The sequence below is a fragment of the Miscanthus floridulus genome, chromosome 1, assembly GCF_019320115.1.
Source record: "Miscanthus floridulus cultivar M001 chromosome 1, ASM1932011v1, whole genome shotgun sequence".
Classification (NCBI taxonomy): Eukaryota; Viridiplantae; Streptophyta; class Magnoliopsida; order Poales; family Poaceae; genus Miscanthus; species Miscanthus floridulus.
The window spans coordinates 33,808,954-33,829,918 of NC_089580.1; the positions used below are offsets into that span (position 1 = coordinate 33,808,954).

Here is a 20,965-nt window from a genome sequence, read left to right on the forward strand (position 1 = left end):
GGTAGCTGCGTCCGCTCTGACGTAGGCGACAGAGTCACCTCCGCCGTTGTTTGCTCGGCGACACCCGAGGGCGCTTCATTAGCCCCGACGTCTGCTTGACCCACCAAGAGCATGGGCGCCACCACAGGTGGTGCCTGATCAGCCAATAAGGCTGCAACATTGGCTCCGCTACTGCCCGAAATAGGAGCAACGTTGGGCGATGGCACTCGTCCCGCTTGAAGAGCAACACTCTTCTTGGGCACCAACGCCATAGAACGGCCCCATCTCAAGACCCTACAAGAGTTAAAAGGCATAAGGTCACACTAAAAAACAAAAAAACAGAGGAATCGATGACTTACACTAGCGCTATTGGGCGGTAGGAACGTTTTAGGGACGAACCCCTAGATTCCTCCTCCAATTCTTCTAGACGGGACCATTTTGAGACTGCCCCCTGCTCCCGAGCAGAGGGGCTCATCTCCCTTGCCTCTGAGGGCATGGCGGTAGAGCCACCCCTCTCTCTCAACACCTCGGGTGTGGTGATAGATCCACCTGCCCCTATCAACTCGTGGGGCATGGCAGTGGCACTGCCCCCTCCACCAGCACCCTAGGCGCGGTGGCAGATCCATCTGCTCCCACTGGTTCTAAGGATAGGCCAACGGTCTAGCCCGCCTCCTCTGGCCTCATGGCTACATCTTCCCTGGTGTGGAACAGGAAGAGTCCCTGCATTGACAAGTGGGCACCTATCAGCGCGTCCTCTCCTCCTAGGTCACCCCACTCAATGTCAGCAACTACCTTGTCATACTCCTCATCATCATTATCACTATCTGTCTCCTCTCTTTGTTCCTATGCTTACTGCTTCTATAGCATCTTCTTCCTCTTAAACTCTTTCATCTTCCTATCCCACTTGGTCATGGTGCGATTCGCTACCGCCATGAGCGGGTCCTTCGGTAGCAGAGCTGGGCTATCTGAGAAGATGAGTCTCTTTAGCTGGTCCTGCTATCCCGATGTCAGCATCAAGGGGTTGGGAATTCAAGTAAAAAGGAGGCATGGGGAAAGAGAACTTACGAAGTCGATGAACCCCAGTTCCGACCGCATTGAGGGATGCCCCAGCACTGGATACACGAAATCAAGGACAACATCGGCATTATCCTTCGAAGTCTCCATTGCCTCCTTGATACGCTGCACCACTTCAAAGGGGGGAGCGCTTCATCGACAAGCGTCATCCCTTCGAGCGATGCTTTGGGCCCTATCAGGTATAGGGGAAGCGCGTGGCTTATTAGTGGCGCCACCCTCCGCATATGGTAGGCGCCGATGATCCCCAATCCCTTCATGCCCCTCTCCTTTAGAATTTAGAGGGCGGCAAGATGGTCTTTGATCTTCTTCTTGGCTTTGTCCAGGACACCCCACTTCCATGACTCTAGGACCTCTTCGATGATGCGCTTGGAGAACGCTAGCAAGGGGGCGGCAACGTCATCCTTGACGTAAAACCAATGCGAATACCACCCCTTATTGGAGGTCAACAGACGCATTGATGGGTATTTGTTCACCTAGTTATTACAGAGATGAATGCCGGCATATCCCATCGGCACGCTCAGCTCTTACTTCCTAGCCCACTTCTTCAAAAGGTTGACAGCGAAGAGATACCGCCACAGGTCAAAGTGGGGACTAATCCCCAAGAACCCCTCACACAAGGTGATGAACGCCGTAATGTGATGGACCCCATTAGGAGTAAGGTGTTGCAACTCCACCTTGTAGTAATCCAGTAGCCCCCGAAGGAACTTATGAGTGGGGATGGCAAACCTCCGCTCATGAAAATAAGCGAAGGACACCACATAGCCTTCGAGTGGTGACGGCTCATCCTCATTACCAGACAGTCGCCACTCCTCGGCGGTGGTCAGTAGGCAAAGGAGGCCACGATGAACGAGGCCCTCTAGGCACTGAGGGGTGATATCGGATCTGCACCACGGCTCCATCGAATGATTAGGAGGGGGGTGGACACAAACTTGACAGTGGTTGCGATGCAGATGCGAGAGGCTCAGGCAATTGGTGGCAGAGGTTGTAGATGCAAAGGCAAGGAGGTGAAGTACGGAACCCTAGGGACAAACCCCTTAGTTTTATAGGGGCGACGGATGTGAGAAGGGCAACTGTCCTCCTAGATCTCCTAGCCTACCACGACACACCACCGCGTCACATCACATGATATGCACCCGCAATCCCTATCCTTTCCCACCAAAGTTGCGCCAGACGGTTCGCCTTCCCAGGCAGACTAGAACTCTTTTCCTATAGAGGGGATATGGGTCAAAGAAGCATTTCTCTAGCCCGTCCGGGCCTAGGAGTTTGAGGGCTGGCCCAATAAATCCAACAGCCGTCCCAACGAGGGATGGGCCCATGAGTGGCCAAAACTCAGGCACATGAGCCTCAAAGAGGTCTCGATCCACAATCGAGTCTCAACCAGGCTGACCTAGGATGAATCCCCATGAACAGGATATCAGGGTTCCATTTAAACTATCCAGTTGTCAAAAACACCAAATCACATAGCCATACCCGCGAAGGGTCAAAAATACCCCCCTGGGCAATTCTATCTGAATCACTAGGGGGCTCAGGGGCTACACCCGATGGGTACACTTGCATGCACCCTCTAGCAAATTAAAATACCCCTCGGGTGATTCTGTCTGAATCACCGGGAGGCTTAGGGGCTATACATGTCGGTTGCGCTCACGCGCACCCTTGGGCAAGTCAAATCACCCTCAGGTGATTCTATCCGAATCATCGAGGGCTCGAGAGTTACTGTCGGGGACCTAATACTAGGGTACTCAATGAGATGGAGCTAATAACCATCAAGCGCTAATGCTCCCGAATAGGCAAGAATGCAACTACACTTCTTGCCCTACGCCTTGCCTAGCCCCTAAGGGTTGGCTCCGCCTCACTTGAGCCTCGAGGGCTAGACTCTGTCTCGCCCGACATCTGGGGGCAGACTCCGCTTCGCCCGACGGCTGAAGGGCAGGCTCCACCTCGCTCGATGACTGAGGGCTAGCTGAGGGCTAGCTCTGCCTCACCCGACGGCTGAGGGCTGGTTCCGCCTCACCCAATGTTCCAGGGCTGGCTCCGCCTCGCTCGACGTCTGCATCCTACCCCTTCATGATGATGAGCACATGGTAAGACAGGACACTCTAGTCAACCATAGTACCGAGGACCATGCCCTATGCGCGTACGAGAAAGTATCATTAGGGTATGATGGGACGGGCACTTTAAGCCTTCCCAGGCATGGTAGAGCTCAAATAGTATTATAGATGCTGACTTTTGTCCTATAGTGTTGTGGGTGCCGCCATCATCCCTTGGGCGTGGATCCTGACATAAACATACGACAACCACTATAATCTGAGAGAACTCACATCATCTATAGTGATAGACGTATTGCGCCGCTGTCACAGCTCAACTCCTCGTAGGGTCACAGCTCGGCTCCCTGGCACACCGCACCATCCATCGGTGTAGGATGGGACGTACCCACTTGCTGAATGAGGCTAGGGCATGTCTTTATAAGGATTAGCAAACATGCCATCCCTAACATGATCTGCCATGTCAGTAGGGCAGGCACAAGGGGAAAGGAAGACCTGGCTCCTTCGAATGACCTTCTCTACCCTCTAGTTTTTCATCTTTCTCCCATCTATAATCCCTGCTTCTCCTTGTCTATAAAAGGGAGGGCAGGGCACCCCACTAAGGGGATGGATCAATTTTCAAACATGACACATCACACAACAAATAGCCAAGCAGCAACTAAGCTCTTGACGTCCTTTCGACCCTTCTATCAGAGACTTATGACCTGTCGCTCTCTCAACCGTTTGTACCCCCTACTATGAACCTTTTTCGTTACTAATAACACGAGCAGCAACAAACTGGACATAGGGATATTCTGCCCGAACCAGTATAAACCTTGTGTCCTTTAGTACACCATCCGAGCCTAACGTACAACAAATATAAATTTACTAGTTGGTGTTTGTTCGAAACACCGACAATGATCTTAATAAGCATTTGACGTTAAAAAGGGTTCTAGCATCTGTAGACAAGATGAGAAGAGTATCATCAGCATACTGCACAATTGGGAAGTCACCTCCAAAGGTGTCACTAAGAGGGTACTTGTCGACAAAAGATGCTCAGCAGTCCACCGAGGGGTATCCTACAATGATAGATTTGTCATAGAGGTGAGCGAGATTAGGAGCAAGATGGTAATACAAGTACCAAGACATAAGATTTAGATAGGTTTTGCTGTCAATATGACGTAATACCTACATCCTGTGTTCTGATATATTGCATTGAGATGTATCGATCGTTGTGTAGATGTATGTATCTTGTCCGCTAGGGGACCCTTGCCTCTCCTTATATACTCTAGAGGGGTAGGGTTACAAGGAAAGTAGCCTATTTAGTACTATATAATATCTTGTGGTGCATGCCAAGCAGTGCCATGCATGCCTTGATCTTGTGGGCTGGGCCACCTTTGATGGTGCGGCCCATGTCTTGTCTTGTGAATACCGGGGGCCATACCCCCACAGCTTGTCCTCAAGCCTGACAGTAGATGACGTAGTCATGTGGTGCCAGGGTCAGAAAGTAGAAGACTAGCCGAGCAGGTAGCCAGTCCCTAGGCATAGCCACGAGATGAGAAAAAGCACATTCACCGTAAGGTAAAATGTGCCCACTTAGTTCCTGAGCCTGCTAGATGAAGAATGAATCTTGTAGCAGGGTCAAAGGAAAAGAAGTCTAAAAGCTTGCCGATGTCGTCTGACATGCGCATATCAAGACTCCAGATGTGCTGCCCAAGATCAACACCTTGATCTGAACAACATGGAGCAGCTTTATAGCACACCGATGAGATGTAGCAAGATCCGACTAGCAAGGGAGTCCTTGGTGTCACTGGCGCTATCCGAGCACCGATGAGCGAGGAGTCCCCAGCGTCGCTGGCGATGACCGAGCACCAAAGAGCGAGGAGTCCCCGGTGTCACTGGTGATATCTGAGCACTGAGGAGTGAGGAGTCCCCAGCATCGCTGGTGATGGCCAAGCACTGACGAGCGAGGAGTCCCGACATTGCTGGCGATGACCGAGCATCGAGGAGCGAGGAGTCCCTGGCGTCACTGGCGATGACCGAGCACCGAGGAGCGAGGAGTCCCCAGCATCGCTGGTAATGTCCGAGCACCGAGGAGAAAGGAGTCCCCGGCGTCGCTAGCGATGACCAAGCACCGAGGAGTCCCCGACGTAGCTGGCAATGTCCGAGCACCGAGGAGTTCCCAACGAAGCTGGCGAGGTCCGAGCATCGAGGAGTGAGGAGTCCCCGACGTTGCTGGCGATGACCGAGCACCGAGGAGTCCCCAGCGTAGCTGGCGATGTCCAAGCACCGAGGAGTTCCTGGTGAAGCTGGCGATAACCAAGCACTAAGGAGCAAGGAGTCCCCGGTGTCGCTGGCGATGTCCAAGCACCGAGGAGGGAGGAGTCCCCGATGTCGCTGGCGATAACCGAGCACCTTGGAGCGAGGAGTCCCCAGCGTCGCTGGTGATGTCCGAGCATCAAGAAGCGAGGAGTCCCCGATGTTGCTGGTGATGTTCGAGCACCGAGGAGCGAGGAGTCCCCGATGTCGCTGGCGATATCCGAGCACCGAGGAGCGAGGAGTTCCTGGCATCGCTGGCGATATCCGAGCACCGAGGAGCGAGGAGTCCCCGGCGTCGCTGGCGACGTCCGAGCACCGAGGAGTGAGAAGTGCCCGACGTCGCTGGCGATGTCCGAGCACCGAGGAGCGAGGAGTCCTCGACATCACTAGTGATGTCCGAGCACCGAGGAGCAAGGAGTCCTCCGTGTCGCTGGTGATGACCAAGCACCGAGGAGCGAGGAGTCCCTAACATCGCTGGCGATGTCTAAGCATCGAGGAGCGAGGAGTCCCCGACGTTGCTGGCGATATCCGAGCACTGAGGAGTCCCTAGCGAAGCTGGCGAGGTCCGAGCACCGAGGAGTCCTCGGTGTAGCTGGCGATATTCGAGCATCGAGGAGTCCCTAGCGTCGCTATCAACGACTGAGCACCAAGGAGCGAGGAGTCTCCAGTGTCGCTGGTGATGTCCGAGCACTGAGGAGTCCCTGACATAGCTGGTGACATCCGTGCGGTGAAGTGTGCCCACTTAGTCCTCGAGCACGAAGAATCCAAGCGCCGAGGAGTAACCGACGTAGCCGGCGATGAAGCACGAGCGATGAACAGTCTGGTCAACTGGTCGGCAGCGAAGTGAGCATTGAGTAGAAGCGACTAGCGAACAGTCCGATCAACTAGTCGGCGACAGAGTCCATGAACCAAGCGGTTTGACTAGTTGATCGGTGGAGAAGTCTGAGCACCAGGTGGTCCGATCATCTGGATGATGACCCTGTAATATAAACATGTAGAACGGGTAGTACATGATGTAAAAATATATAAACTCCAAAGAAAAAAATAGCATATGTAGCTTGGTGATCCGTTGGAGCGAAGATGTATTTAATATAAACCATTCGAACAGTTAGTGTGTAGCTGAGTCTCCAGCCCTAGCTAGCTTGTTAACCATAACGCGGAGCGTGGAGCCCATGCACGTGTAGGAGGAACAAGCGTCGCTAAGGAGCCACTGCCGACCATCCATAACGCAGAGGGCAGACGCTCGTGCATGTGTAGGGAGGAGCTAGAGACAGGACCATCTCTAGAGGTGTCCGAGCATCAACAGGACTGTTCGGGGGTTTGGAAAATCGTTTGGAGAGCAAACATGGAAAAACAGCTCGGAGAAACGTCATGGTGATATACGAAGATTAGAGAATATTTAGAAGAATATTAAAACATGAATTAGCTTTAGACAGAAAGTCTAGTCGACAACATATGGCGTTATCTGGTTGGCGAGAGGATGGATGTCTTCAACCTGGTCAGCGAATCTGCCCCTTAGGACATGTTGGTAAGCGGTGGCGGCGTTGGTGAACCCGAAGGGTAGGGCTATAATCCCTGGAGTTTCCTGAGTAGTTTCCGATAGATCTAGATTGGAGGGTGGTCGGCGCTGAACCAGAGTGTCTAGAGCCGATTCGGTGATAGAGAGGCAATCAACGAGTTCCTGACCAACCTAATCGATTGATACGATTAGATCGTCGTTGTTGATCTGCCTCCTCTAGTAGCGAGGAAGTGGGAGGCGAGTTGTTGATGAAGGTGGCCTCAGAGGTGGTTCCGAGATCGGATCTGCAGTCGTAGGTGCTGATGTAGCCAGCGATGAATCATTGCCGTGGACCGGCATGGATCTCCACGAGATTGATGACCAGAACGCGTTGTTGATTTGAGGTCCATCTAGCTCGCCATGGATCAAGCGCACACCCCTACCTGGCGTGCCAATTGTCGACAAAAGATGCTCGGTAGTCCACCGAGGGGTATCCCACGATGGTAGATTTGTCGTAGAGATGAGCGAGATCAGGAGCAAGATGGTAATACAAGCACCAAGACACAATATTTAGACAGGTTCAGCCGTTAGTATAACGTAATACCTACATCCTATGTTCTGATATATTGCATTGAGATGTATCGATCGTTGTGTAGATGTATGTATCTTGTCCGCTAGGGGACCCCTGCCTCTCCTTATATACTCTGGAGGGGCAGGGTTACAAGGAAAGTAGCCTATTTGGTACTATACAATATCTTGCAGTGCACGCCGAGCAGCGCCGTGCACGCCTTGATCTTGTGGGATGGGCCACCTCTAATGGTGCGACCCATGTCTTGTCTTGTGGATACCGGGGGCCATACCCCCATAGTGCTTGAGGATACCCATCTGCCATGCTTTGTTGACAACATACTATAGAAGATCAGCTGCTAATACAAACAACAGGGGTGATAGTGGGTTACCCTGCCTGATCCTTCTTTTGCATTCAAATCCTTTTCTAAGAATACCATTCAGTAGAACAGAGGAAGTACCTGAGCTCAAAATATTATGAATCCAATTTATCCATCTTGAAGAGAATCCTTTATATTTAAGAATTTGCAATATAACCTCATGCTCTAATTTGTCGAAAGCTTTCTCAAAGCCCAGTTTGAGAATTATGACTTCAAATAATACTAACTATGTATTATAAATATCATTATTTTTTAATATAAAATTAATTAAAGTAAAAAAAATGATTTTTCAAAAAGCGAGAATGACTTCTATTTTCGGACAAAGGGAATATGTATAGTTGTATGTTAGCATATATGCATGCTCATTTTTAGAAAGCTCTCTTCCAGGTATTTATTCTAATTTGATGTTTTATTATGCCTTTATTTACATTCTAAAATTGTAATCTAATACCACGTCTTCTAAAAAATGTGACATTTTGTTTCCTTCTTTTTCTTTATTATACAAGTAGCACTTAATATTGGCAGGTGGATTACGGAGAAGAACGAGAATGCCAGAGACATCATGTGTGCTTGGCTAATGTTTAGGATTTGGCCTTGCTAGCTAGTAGCCAGGGTAGCCCAACCCTGGCTCTACTAACACAAAGAGGCTTGTGCTTGGTTTGCTAGTACTAGTGAAACAGAGTTTATGTAGAACATGTTTGGTTTTCTAGACAGCTTGAATGGGATCGTATTTTCCTTGCAAAGGTGGGGTTTAGTTGAAATCACCTCCCCCTCCCCCCTCGTTGTTCTTTGTGCCGCCTCATCTACGGAGCGCCACCTCCTCTGCGACATGGCCTTCACCGGACCGGCTCTCCTCCATGCCTCCTCATCGATGATAGTTAAGGGGGTGGAGGTGCGAGCACGAGCCTATGGTGGAGATGGAGACACGAGAACGACGAGGATGAAGACGGAGCATTGGGGCAGACACAAAGGTGAGTCTACACATGCGACACGCCCTCTAGCATCCACATGCTAAAAGCGTGGTGGCAGAGGTGTGAGCACCGTGAGATTGAATGCGGAGCTAAGCGAGACGGAGGCGAGGTGGAAGATAGATCCTAGGGTGGTGGGCGATGGGGTGACGGTTGGAGGGTATAGGCGGAGCGTGGATCCAAAGACGGCAACCAGGAAGGTGGAGGCGAAGCCCAAGGAGTGGTGACATGCCAACGACAAGACACAGACAACGGCGAAGCACAAGGAGGTGAGCAAAATCTAGATTCACATGTATACAAGCTAGGTTCCACGAGAATAAGAGGATTTCCCGTCTCCAAATAGCAAAGGCAAGAGATGGTCGATGTATTAGTTGAGCGCGACTATTGGCCAAAAGAAGACAAAAAAAAAACTCTCTCAATCCTAGATTAAGTCTCCATTTCACATTCCGAGAAAACAATCTTGACCAAATATATAAAAAATCCTAATATTTATGCTACTAATAAATATTAGTAGATTAATTATGTCATATATATTTTAGTAGTAAACTTATTTAAAGATATAAATATTAATATTATTTTTTTATAAACCTAATTAAAGATGAAATTGATTTTTGACTTTTTAAACGAGGAGGTGGCTGCATTCAATCTGGAGAGGGAGCTGGCCACCCAACCAAATTACCAAACACACCCGTCGTCCATCGTTGCATTTGCAGGCAACGTCGAACGCCTGGCCCAGTGGGCAGTGGCCCACATTTGCACACCAGCTACAGGCTCAGTCTGAGCACTCTCACACCCCGAAATCCCACCTCAAAAATCAAAAAGAGAAAAAGAGAAAAAAGAAAAGAAAAGGGAGGCGAAACCCTTCTCCCCCCGCCCCAACCCGATCTCTCTCGCTCCCTCCGGTCCCCTCTCCGCCACCTCACCGCCGGCTCGCTCCCAATCACCGCAGCGGACGCCGCCCCCGCCTCCGCCTCCGCCGCGCCATGCCCGTCGGCGCCTGATTCATGTCTCAGCCCCACGCCGCCGCTGCCGCCTCGAAGCGCCTCTTCTCGTCCACCACCACATCCCCGTCCCCGACCTCCTCCCCTGCGACGCCGCTTATGAAGAAGACCAAGCACCCCGCCGCCTCCTCCTCTGCCGCAGGGACCGTCGAGAAGAACGGCATCCACCTTGATACCGCCGTCGCCGCCGCTGCCACGGGCGGGGGCCGAACGAACGGCGAGGAGGATGCGGAGATGGTGCTCGTGGACCAGGACGAGCTCCCCGCGCCCAGCGCGCCGGCCTCCGCGGGCGTTGCCGCCAACCTCTTCCGTAAGAAGGCCACGCTCCCGCAGCCGTCGACCTCCGCCCGCAAGCCCCTCCGCATCAAAATAGGTGCGCCCCCAATATCTTATTCTGCGGAATTGCTTACTCTGCGAGTCTGGTGCGATTGGTCGTCACTGAGGGGGCATGTGGCCGCAATTGATTCCAGTCCTGTTGTTTCGGATATGTTATTTGCCGCTCGCAGGCTAGCTCAAAACTTTTTCGTTGCCTGGTATTAGGGTTAAAATTCACTAGCAACAACTATCAGTTCACAGATCACTTGCTTATCCCTCACTCCCAGCCGCCACCTGGACCCACCTAAAATTAGCTCTTTGATGGACGCAATATGGAAATTGGCTAGATCTGTACATTGTTTCTGGAAAACTGGTGTTCGGTAGCCTACTATGGCATTTTAGGTTTTCTTTTTTTTTGGGGGGAATTGATTATTGTTTGGGGCATTTCATATTTTATACCCGTTCATACCATCACACTGATCAGAAGAGGGATTTGCCATAGGAAACATGATACTTCTGTTGAGCGGCTTGTGTTTAGTTGTTTGCTTCTGTATATTTCAAGTACTTACTTTGTTTTGTCACACTGTTTATCTGTCTTTCTAACTTATAAACGAGAGAGAGCCAACCAAGAAGGATCTGTTTTACACTAAGAAGAATTAGGCACCCAAATTTAGTCAAAGGGGAATTGTCGGTGTTTCGAGTCACCACCGACGAGTAAATTTCTAGTATTGCGCGTCTGGCTCGGATGGTGTGCTTAGGGGACACGAGGTTTATACTGGTTCGGCTAGAAAGTCCCTACGTCCAGTTCATTGCTGTTGCTCGTGTTACTAGCACTGAAAGTTTGTAGTAGGGGTTACAAACGGACAAGAGAGGGACAAGTCCCAAGTCTCTGGTGAAAGGAGTGAAAGGGTGCTGAGAGCTCGGTCGCTGCTCAGCCGTGCGCTTGTGTGTATCTGGCTCGATCTGTCGATGGGTCGATCGGGTCTATCCGGCTTGAATCGCCTCCCCTTCATGGGACGCCCTGCTTTCCCTTTTATAGGTCAAGGGAAAGCGCGGGTTACAGCGGAGGGAAAGGGGAAGAAACAGAGAGAGGAAGGCTTCCAGGATCGCCAGGTCCTTCTTCTCCTTCACGCGGGTACCGCCGACCCTGTAGATGTTAACAGGGACGGCTTCACATCGCGGCCCTGTCCGTCACTGGCGCCATGCGTAGGCGTCATTTGCCGGTCATGGCACTCCATTCCGTCCTGGCGGACGTCGTGGTGAGCTGATGCGCCTGTCAGTATTCGTACGAGGGTTAGACAGAACAACACCGGCATGCCCGACGCTGTTCTTGATGTGAATCCTCAGGTATGGCCCGTCATGGCCACGGCTTACGTTGGGGCGTGCCGATCTCTTCCTTGGTGTCAGAGTTTTGACCCAGGCCCATATGCTTGGACCTGGAGTGGTTGGCGGCGGTATGGAACCCCGTCGAGCGAGGCGGAGCGCAAACCCAAGGGTTGGGCGAGGCGGAGCCCGCGGCCTTGAGGTCGGGCGAGATGGAGCCCGTGGCCTCGGGGTCGGGCGAGGCAGAGCGCAAACCCAAGGGTCGGGCGAGGCGGAGCCTGCGGCCTTGGGGTCGGGCGAGGCGTAGCCCGCGGCCTTGGGTCGGGCGAGGCGGAGCCCGTGGCCTTGGGGTCGGGCGAGGCGGAGCCCGTGGCCTTGGGGTCGGGCGAGGCGGAGCCCGTGGCCTTGGGGTCGGGCGAGGCGGAGCCCGCGGCCTTGGGGTCGGGCGAGGCGGAGCCCGCGACCTTGAGGTCGGGCGAGGCGAAGCCCGCGGTCTTGAGGTCGAGCGAGACGGAGCCCGCGACCTTGGGGTCGGTTGGAGCTGTAGTCGCGCTCTTGACTGTTCGGATGAATTAATGTTGATGACCATTAGCTACTACTCTTCGGGTACCATAGTATTGGTCCCCGAGCTGGAGTCAGTTCCTATTTGATTAATTATACCTCAAGTATCATGGCTTGACATTTGTTGGCACCTATGTGTGACAACCTCCAATATTGGGAATGAGAGTTCTATTCTTTTGAAACCATTTTTATCATGATGTACTTCTCCTTCAGCACACACTATTTGCTGATTCCTTTTACTTGCTACCACACCAGTTGCTGGCAAATTCATATTGAACACATGTATGCAAGGCTTTGTTGTTGTTGTTGTTGTTGTTGATTGGTTTTTCTCTCCACAACCTTTGCTTAATGTCATAGCACTATGTCTAAATGCCATTCTGGCTGTCTTGCATTCATTAGGTCAACCAAAACTGCCAAAAAACTTCGAAGAGAATACATGGGCGATTTTGAAGGATGCTATCACAGCTATTTTTCTCAAGCAGAAACTTTCTTGTGATGTTGAGAAACTCTATCAGGTTATACTTCTGTTGCTGACACTGTAATATTCATGCCTCCACATTAGCATTTGAGTACTTTATAATTGTTTTTGTACTGCAGGCTGCTGGTGATCTTTGTCTACACAAGCTAGGGGCAAACCTATACGAACGAATCAAGAAAGAATGTGAAATACACATAGCTGAAAAAATATCAGCATTAGTAGGCCAAAGCCCAGATTTGGTTGTATTTTTGTCTCTGGTCCAAAGAACATGGCAAGATTTTTGTGATCAGATGTTGATTATTCGTGGTATTGCTTTACTTCTTGATGTAAAATATGTCAAGAATGTAGCGAATATTTGTTCAGTGTGGGATATGGGGCTGCAACTGTTCCGCAAGCATCTATCACTGTCCCCGGAGATTGAACACAAAACTGTAACTGGACTTCTCAGATTGATCGAGAGTGAGAGGTATGCTTGTTTTTCTGTGATAAGTTCTGTTAGTGATATGTGTACTTCATGGTCTATTCTATTACTCTTTGTGAACTTGTCTTGTGATTAATCGATGATACAAGGCCAGACTTACTTTACAGTTGATTGCATATAATATAGGTCATGATTCTTTCAAATCAAAATCTGGAAATTACCTATATTTTTGTATATTGAGAATTTAAGATGGTATGCCTTTAACGCAAAATCTGTAGCATTCAGTCTCCAAACCTACATATTTTTGTGTATTCTTTACATTAATTCAATAAACAGTTACAAAATCCAGTGTGGAAGGGACTTTGACAAATTGCTTATTTAATGTGAAGTAACATGCGAAGAGATGGAGATAGAACAGAACAAATGATGTCAATAATACTCGAATCTGCAATGGATAGTCGTAGTTGTATGCCCATATCCTTGTAATCCTATTACACAATGCCATTTTTTTTTTTGAAAACACAATGCCAAATCTGAACCGCTTGAACAGTATAGGACTATATGACCATATCATGATCCTGGCAAGCGATGACTGAGCCAGGCCTGCTGCAGGCCCGACTTTGCTTTGCCTGGCCTGGGTTGGGCCCGGCTAGCATGAACAGAGTCCGAAACACCCCAACTTTAATATTCTGCTCTCACTTTCTAAATAAAATAGTATTCCAATTACATTTCAGTGAGAATATTAAATACATATGGGATATGTATGTTCATGTGGCTTTTGGGTTTGGCCCAGGGCATGCTCATGCCTATGAACCTTAAAGTTGATGCCTTATCCTGGCCTGGATTTTTCTACACTTTGCTGTGTGGATCACGGATGCCCATGAACAGATCCAGCAACAACTATTATCACAATTGAAGAAACACGAATCCTTTCCTTTGGCCCACATGCCATCTTCAATGTCTTAACTCTGTTAGTTTGATTGAATGTTACAATATTTGTAGATTCACATGCGACTCAATCTCAGCGTCCTTGAGGCAAAATAGTGTTTTGCCAATTTGCCTCAAGTTACTTGATTGTGTTCCAAGTTCGTATGAACATAAAAAAAACTCGACCTGCAGGGGGTAAGACCACCCCCCGGGCATTGTTGTGATAGAAGAAGACCTTTTCACACAGGTCGAGAAAACCCCCAAAGCCCTGCCCCACCCTGACACAGGGGCACCGTTGCCCTGTGAGAATCGGGCCGGGCCTTTTGACCTGTGCTTTGGCCATGGGACAGACGAGGGGATTTTTTTAACCAGACATTCTGATTAGTATGTTTTGGGCCATTTATTTCCCCACCAAAGTCATGCTTGTACTGTAGTGTAATTTGGTACTAGCTATGTTGAATGGGGGAACTGAAACGGTGTACTGGGACTTTAAGACATGTTGCTTTCTTTTAGCTAATAAGTGGAAAAATGGTGGTTCACTTGTGCTAGCTGTGGTAATTGCATGTGTGTGGAACACATCTTATATAACTGAGCTTGTGAACTGAAAGAGTGTCTGCCTCGTAAATTATTCATAATCCTGTCAATAATAGATATGTCTATTCAATAATTTTTCATTTTTCTGATCAGGCTTGGTGAAGCAATAGATAGGACATTACTTAGTCATCTTCTGAAGATGCTTACTGCTCTTGGAATGTATTCTGAGAGTTTTGAAAAGCCCTTTCTTGAATGCACTTCAGAATTTTATGCTACGGAAGGTGTTAAATATATGCAGCAATCTGATATTCCAGACTACCTGAAGCATGTGGAGGTAAGGATGGATAGATTTCCTTATGTTCTTCATGTTATTTGCTCATGTAGAACCAGTCAGGCACACCATTTAACTGATAATATGCACCTGAGCTGTGCAGTCGAGGTTACAAGAAGAACATGAAAGGTGTATTCTATATTTGGAAGCTAACACAAGGAAGCCACTGATCGCAACTACTGAAAAGCAATTGCTAGAACGTCATACATCTGCAATTATTGAGAAGGTGACCATTTGCCTTTATAATATTTATTTCTTTTATGTAGCCTGAGCAAGCATGTGATTTTGTTTCTTGTTGGGCTCGATATCCATAAACTGCAATAATGCTTTACTAACCTGCTTTTGTATGTCGGTCCTTGTTTTTTTGGTGTTCTTCAGGGGTTCACTATGCTCATGGATGCAAATCGTATAAATGACCTCTCGAGGATGTACAACCTTTTCCAGAAGGTTAATGCTGTTGAGCTGCTAAAACTAGCGCTTAGTTCATATATCCGGGCTACAGGCCAGGCCATTATTATGGATGAGGAAAAGGACAGAGAATTAGTTCCATTTCTTCTCGATTTTAAGGCATCACTCGACAAAATATTGGAAGAAAGTTTTGCCAAGAATGAGGCTTTCTCCAATACCATAAAAGATTCATTTGAGCACCTTATCAATCTAAGACAGGTGTCTGATCTGATCTTTATTGTTCTACTTGACTGGGGTTTCAGTTACTGTCTTTTTATTGATGTCAATGTAATTCTTTCCGTAGATGTCTTTTTACTGTCTTCTATCATCTTGTTTATTATTCTCTCTGGTTATGATGTCCATGTCGTTATAATGTGAGATCTTTGGCCAATAGTTTCTGCCAATTTACCAAAATATTTTTTGTGATGATCATGTAGAAAGTTACAGAATCAGAAAAACTTACTTATGCTATACTTAAATAACCAACTCCTAGAAATAATGGCATCTGTTTTGACTTGAACTTTTGGACCTACATTTTTATAAGAAAAGATGGCTAAAATAGGTATTCATTTTGTGTGTGTTGATAATTACCACATCCAAAGTCTTCCAACTTTAAAAAATAACAAACAATTTTGCCTCTGATTTTGTTAACTTGCAGTCTGTTGTAGATAAGCTTTCCATTCTAGGTGGAGTAATTTAGGTTTTTTTTGGTTCTATATGTCCCCCTCAAATAATGGGTCCCATGCTTGTTTTATGACAACAGAACCGACCTGCGGAATTGATTGCAAAGTTTCTTGATGAGAAACTTCGAGCTGGCAATAAAGGGACATCAGAAGAAGAGCTGGAGGGTATACTTGATAGAGTTTTGGTCCTGTTTCGGTTTATACAAGTAAGTTATTGATCTATTATTCTATTTCATTTGACTACTAAATTGCATTTCCTCTTGATTGGCAATATAATTTCTACTTCTCTTCGTGAGTTGCATGTTTGATGCACTACAGATATGGGCCCCCTTTTGCTCAAATATGCACTCTATGTACTAGAAAGGTATAGGGGGAAATAACCTTGCAGGCCAATTTTTTTTTTTTTTCTGTCACAGCTGGGCAAAACTTGTGCTGTGAAAGCGGTCATCCCAATTTTGGCTGGTCAAATTTTGGCCTGGTTATGAACCAAGTGGAGGCTACCTGCCAAACTGAGATCAAATTTTGGCTTGGCCTATTGGGGCGGGCAACCAAACAGATCCTATCCAATGGATGTTATAAGTTTGGGCCTTCCCAAACATGGTTATGTTGGTGCCTTAAAATAACATTGTGATTTTGGCTTGAATATTTAGGTGAGCCTGAGAAGCCTTCCTTACTAGGCTTCTATGAAAAGATAAAGTGCCAAACCCTTGATTTTTTTTTGTATGATGTAATAAATTTGTTAAACAATGGAAACTAACAAAATTGTTTTAGTGTTAACTCTGAAAGGGAAAATTCAATTTATATTATATAATAGTTTAATTGCAAGCTTTATATTTCATCATCTGCAGGGTAAAGATGTATTTGAGGCATTCTACAAGAAGGATCTAGCTAAGAGGTTGCTGCTTGGGAAGAGCGCATCAATAGATGCTGAAAAATCGATGATCACAAAAGTAATAATGTCTTTTCAACTGTTTTCACATGTTCTGACATATGTGGACAAGAACAACTTTACCAACATGCTTCTGTTTGTAGCTCAAAACTGAGTGTGGAAGTCAGTTTACCAACAAGCTGGAGGGAATGTTCAAGGTAGCGTTAGCTGTTTTTACTATGATGATATTTCTAGTCTTATCTTATTTTGCGAACTTGTATAGTTGTATCGTTAGATGCATCTGAAGTATCAATATTTCATTATATAGATTGAGTACCCTTTTAACATCTGTTTTACTTGCTGGTTTTGTAGGACATTGAATTATCCAAAGAAATAAATGATTCATTCAGGCAATCATCTCAAGCTAGGACAAAGCTTCTCTCTGGCATTGAAATGAGTGTCCATGTGCTTACAACAGGGTAATATTTTTTGCCCCATTGCTTTGATACAAACTCTCTGTAGAACATGTTCCGTTTAGATAGGTTTGTAAACCTGATCTCATGCATGTGCTCCATAGTCCTAGCATGGGAGGCTGGCCTTTTGATGTTGTTTGTCATGTTTATGTAGTTCTGATAGTAAAATATGTTGATTTACAGCTATTGGCCTACATATCCACCAATGGACGTGAAACTCCCACACGAACTGAATGTGTATCAGGTTAGTATGTAGTTGGTGGTGGTAGTAAATATTTTAATGTCAGTCTGAATATTTTGTTTAATCCTCTCCCTTTTTTCTGAATACTTTGTTTAATCCTCTCCCTCTGACAGGATATATTTAAAGAGTTCTATTTGAGCAAGTACAGTGGAAGGCGTTTAATGTGGCAGAATTCTTTGGGACACTGTGTCTTGAAAGTGGACTTTCCCAAAGGCAAAAAGGAACTCGCAGTGTCATTGTTTCAGGTGCATTTTCATCTCATTTTTCAGTGCTTATCAGTTGAAACCATCTGAGATCAATAATTATATTTTCCCCTAACTTATTGCTGCCCATCAGAGTGTGGTTTTGATGTTGTTCAATGACGCACAAAAATTAAGCTTCCTTGACATCAAAGATTCCACTGGTATCGAGGATAAAGAATTGAGACGGACACTGCAATCACTTGCATGTGGTAAAGTTCGGGTTCTCCAAAAGGTGTGATCCTTTTTTTTTTTTTTGCCTCATCATCATTTTGCATTTTCAGTATGCAGCTTCTTTAATTGTAACCTATGTTTTCAGATACCAAAAGGGAGAGATGTAGAAGATAAGGATGAATTTGTATTCAATGAAGATTTTAGTGCTCCCCTCTATCGCATAAAGGTAATATATGTACACATACACTTTATATTTGATATGGTCATTAAGCTTGAACTGTTGTTGTGCACTTCCAGGTAAATGCAATTCAAATGAAGGAGACGGTAGAAGAATACACGAGCACCACTGAGAGAGTGTTCCAGGATCGGCAGTATCAGGTGCTTTAACTCTATATGCTAGCAAGTGAAAATCTGTTAGTTTAGTTTCAGAATGGGAGCAAGTTCTTTTGTGTATTTTTTTATTTTCGTGATGGATTATCCTTGGAACTTGCAGTACATAGTTAGCTTGAACAACATGTGCTTTTGCTTGCTCAGTTGATATGTGCTTGATGCTTTATGATAGAAAAGTGAGTCAACTCCACAGTATACTATGTCCAAGACTGGACCCCATTTTTCTTCATTTTTTTATCTTCTAATAGGTTAAATATGTAAATTGTATCCTTTTGAATTGAAATTTGTAATGCATAATTGACAAGATTCTTTTGGTTCTATAATGCAGGTTGATGCGGCCATAGTTCGAATAATGAAGACGCGGAAGGTCCTCAGCCACACCCTTCTAATAACGGAGCTTTACCAGCAGGTGACACTTCAGAATATTAATTAATCTAGCTGTGTATTTTATTTACCTCACGGCTAACTTGACCCCCTTTAACCGTTGGGTTTCATCCATGCCCCTCCTTTCAGCTCAAGTTCCCTGTTAAGCCAGCTGATATCAAGAAAAGAATAGAGAGCTTGATCGACCGGGAGTACCTGGAGCGGGACAGGAGTAACCCCCAGATCTACAACTATCTGGCTTGACAGCGCTTTGGCGGACCATTAAAGACACCATGCTCACTTTATTATCGGAAAAGACATTGTAAATTAATTATTTTCCAGTTCCTTGTTCTTGTTTTTCTTGTCTGGGAGGGAGTTGTAGCTGTTGCAACGTGTCTGTATACGAGAACGATTTTTTCAGTATCAGTATAAAATGTATAAGCATATAATGCATGTATGTGTTTACATGTTTTCTTTGGCTATTCACGTCGTCTTCCCTGGTGCGCCGCGATCTGGACAATGTGCCTGGTTACGTTTCATTCTCGCTTAATTTCCGAGTGTTTGACATTTTTCTTAGGGCCTACTATCTCGGTTATAAAACAAAAGATGTTTTTATTTTTGTCATGCCAAATTTAAAAACTTAAGTCCATTTATCAGTAGAGGAACATCCTGATACTAAAGTATAAGAAACATCCTCCCTACCTCCCAAAGAGGGTGCAATTTTAGGATAATGTTAAGCCATATGATTTAAAGTTTGATCAAATTTATTTTATAAAAAGAACAATATTTATTAATAACAAATACTTTGTGCACTATATCTATTTGGAGCTATATAGGTTGAAAATATGGATTGCATCTTTTTTTGAAATGGAGGTAATACTCCATCCCAAATTATAAGTCATTCCAACTTTTTTTTAGAATGAAAGCATCTCTAGTTTAATTAAGTTTATACAATAAAATAATAGTATTTATGATATACCAAACAAGTACCATTAGATTCTTCATTAATTATATTTTTATACTATATCTGTTTGATGCCATAAATCTTTGTCTTTCTATAATTTTGATCAAACTTGATATACTTTGCTTCTCTAAAAAAGTCGGAATGACTGGACAGCCACATAAACAAGACTTGTAACAACGATTCGATTTATATCAGTAAAAAGGATAGCCAAGTAAGCAAAAGTTGAACTGATTTCGTCTGAAAGTGATGAGGGTCTCCCATATAAAAGTAAAAAACTTAGGCATGATTACAATTTAGAGTGTCTTGGCAGAGCTCCGCAGCGGCTCCGGCTCCTCACCTACTGCGCTGCAATAGCACTCAAAAAACAACTTCGGCTCCTTCTGTTATTGCCTACGAAACCGACGGAGCCAGCGGAGCTCCTGTGGCTCTATGCTACAATGCTGAAGCCGGAGAGGGTCCAGCCAAATGGGCCCTTACACCCTGAAGATTTAGTTTACATTGAATGTTTATTCTAATTTAATATCAGCTAAAGTTTAGAGTGATTAGAACAAAAAGATAGAATAGCCATTTTAGTCCATCAGCTATTACTCGAAGCTCAGTTTCATCCCTGAACTTTCAAATTGACCGTTTTCGTCCTCAAACTCTATTTTTAGGCCCAATTTCATTCTAGAACTACGAAGATGATTGTTTTAGTCCTCAAACTTTGCATTTTAGAATCAATTTCATTTATAATCCATCAAAGTGTATTTTGTTCTTTAAAATTTTATTTTCAACTAAACTTTGTCTACGTTCTATGTAGAACACTGCACTGTTGCACCTGGTTAGCTCCAACACCACCGGCGATTGGAGATAGGAAAATAATATTCGTCCAAAAACTCTTTCGTGGTCATTAATAATTCCAAGCTCATATTTTTAATGTTACCTTATGATGGTACCATTTATATATATCTGACTAAATAATATTTGTGGGAGCAATTACGTTTGCATCGGACACTATTTATTCTTTAAGAATACACGGATATATTGAAACAATAGCAGATCTATAATTTTGATAATTCATGGATGAAATTATGCCTAAAATATAAACTTTTCTTTTTCAATAGATAAAATTGAGTTAAAAATAAAAAGGTTAAATGCACTTTGATAGTTTATGGATAAAATTGAGCCCAAATTGTAAGTTTAAGGACTGAGACGATCATCTTCATAGTTGTAGGAAGAAATTGAGCCTAAAACTAAAGTTTGAGAACCTAAACTGCCGTTTTAAAAGTTTAGGGATGAAATTGAGCCACATGTAATATTTGAGGGACAAAAATGGGTATTCTACCGAACAAAAACATCTTGGTACATTTTATATAACTGTCGCCATTTTTAAAGAAATTGCTGGGATATATGGATGGGCCGTTCAAGGCCCACAAAGCATTCCTTG

General features: G+C 45.7%; 1 protein-coding gene across 1 annotated transcript; it reads left to right on the top strand.

Annotated features, from left to right (window-relative positions):
* Positions 1-9,607: 9,607 nt before the first annotated feature.
* On the top strand, positions 9,608-19,076 carry LOC136476253 (cullin-4-like). The gene is given in 18 exon segments (XM_066474050.1): positions 9,608-10,180; positions 12,406-12,521; positions 12,604-12,950; positions 14,520-14,700; positions 14,801-14,923; positions 15,076-15,363; positions 15,908-16,033; positions 16,676-16,777; positions 16,860-16,913; positions 17,068-17,174; positions 17,352-17,412; positions 17,523-17,654; positions 17,746-17,883; positions 17,968-18,048; positions 18,120-18,200; positions 18,541-18,621; positions 18,726-18,812; positions 18,814-19,076. Coding segments are annotated over 18 exon segments (2,523 nt in total). The 5' UTR covers positions 9,608-9,810; the 3' UTR covers positions 18,862-19,076.
* The last annotated feature ends 1,889 nt before the right edge of the window (positions 19,077-20,965 follow it).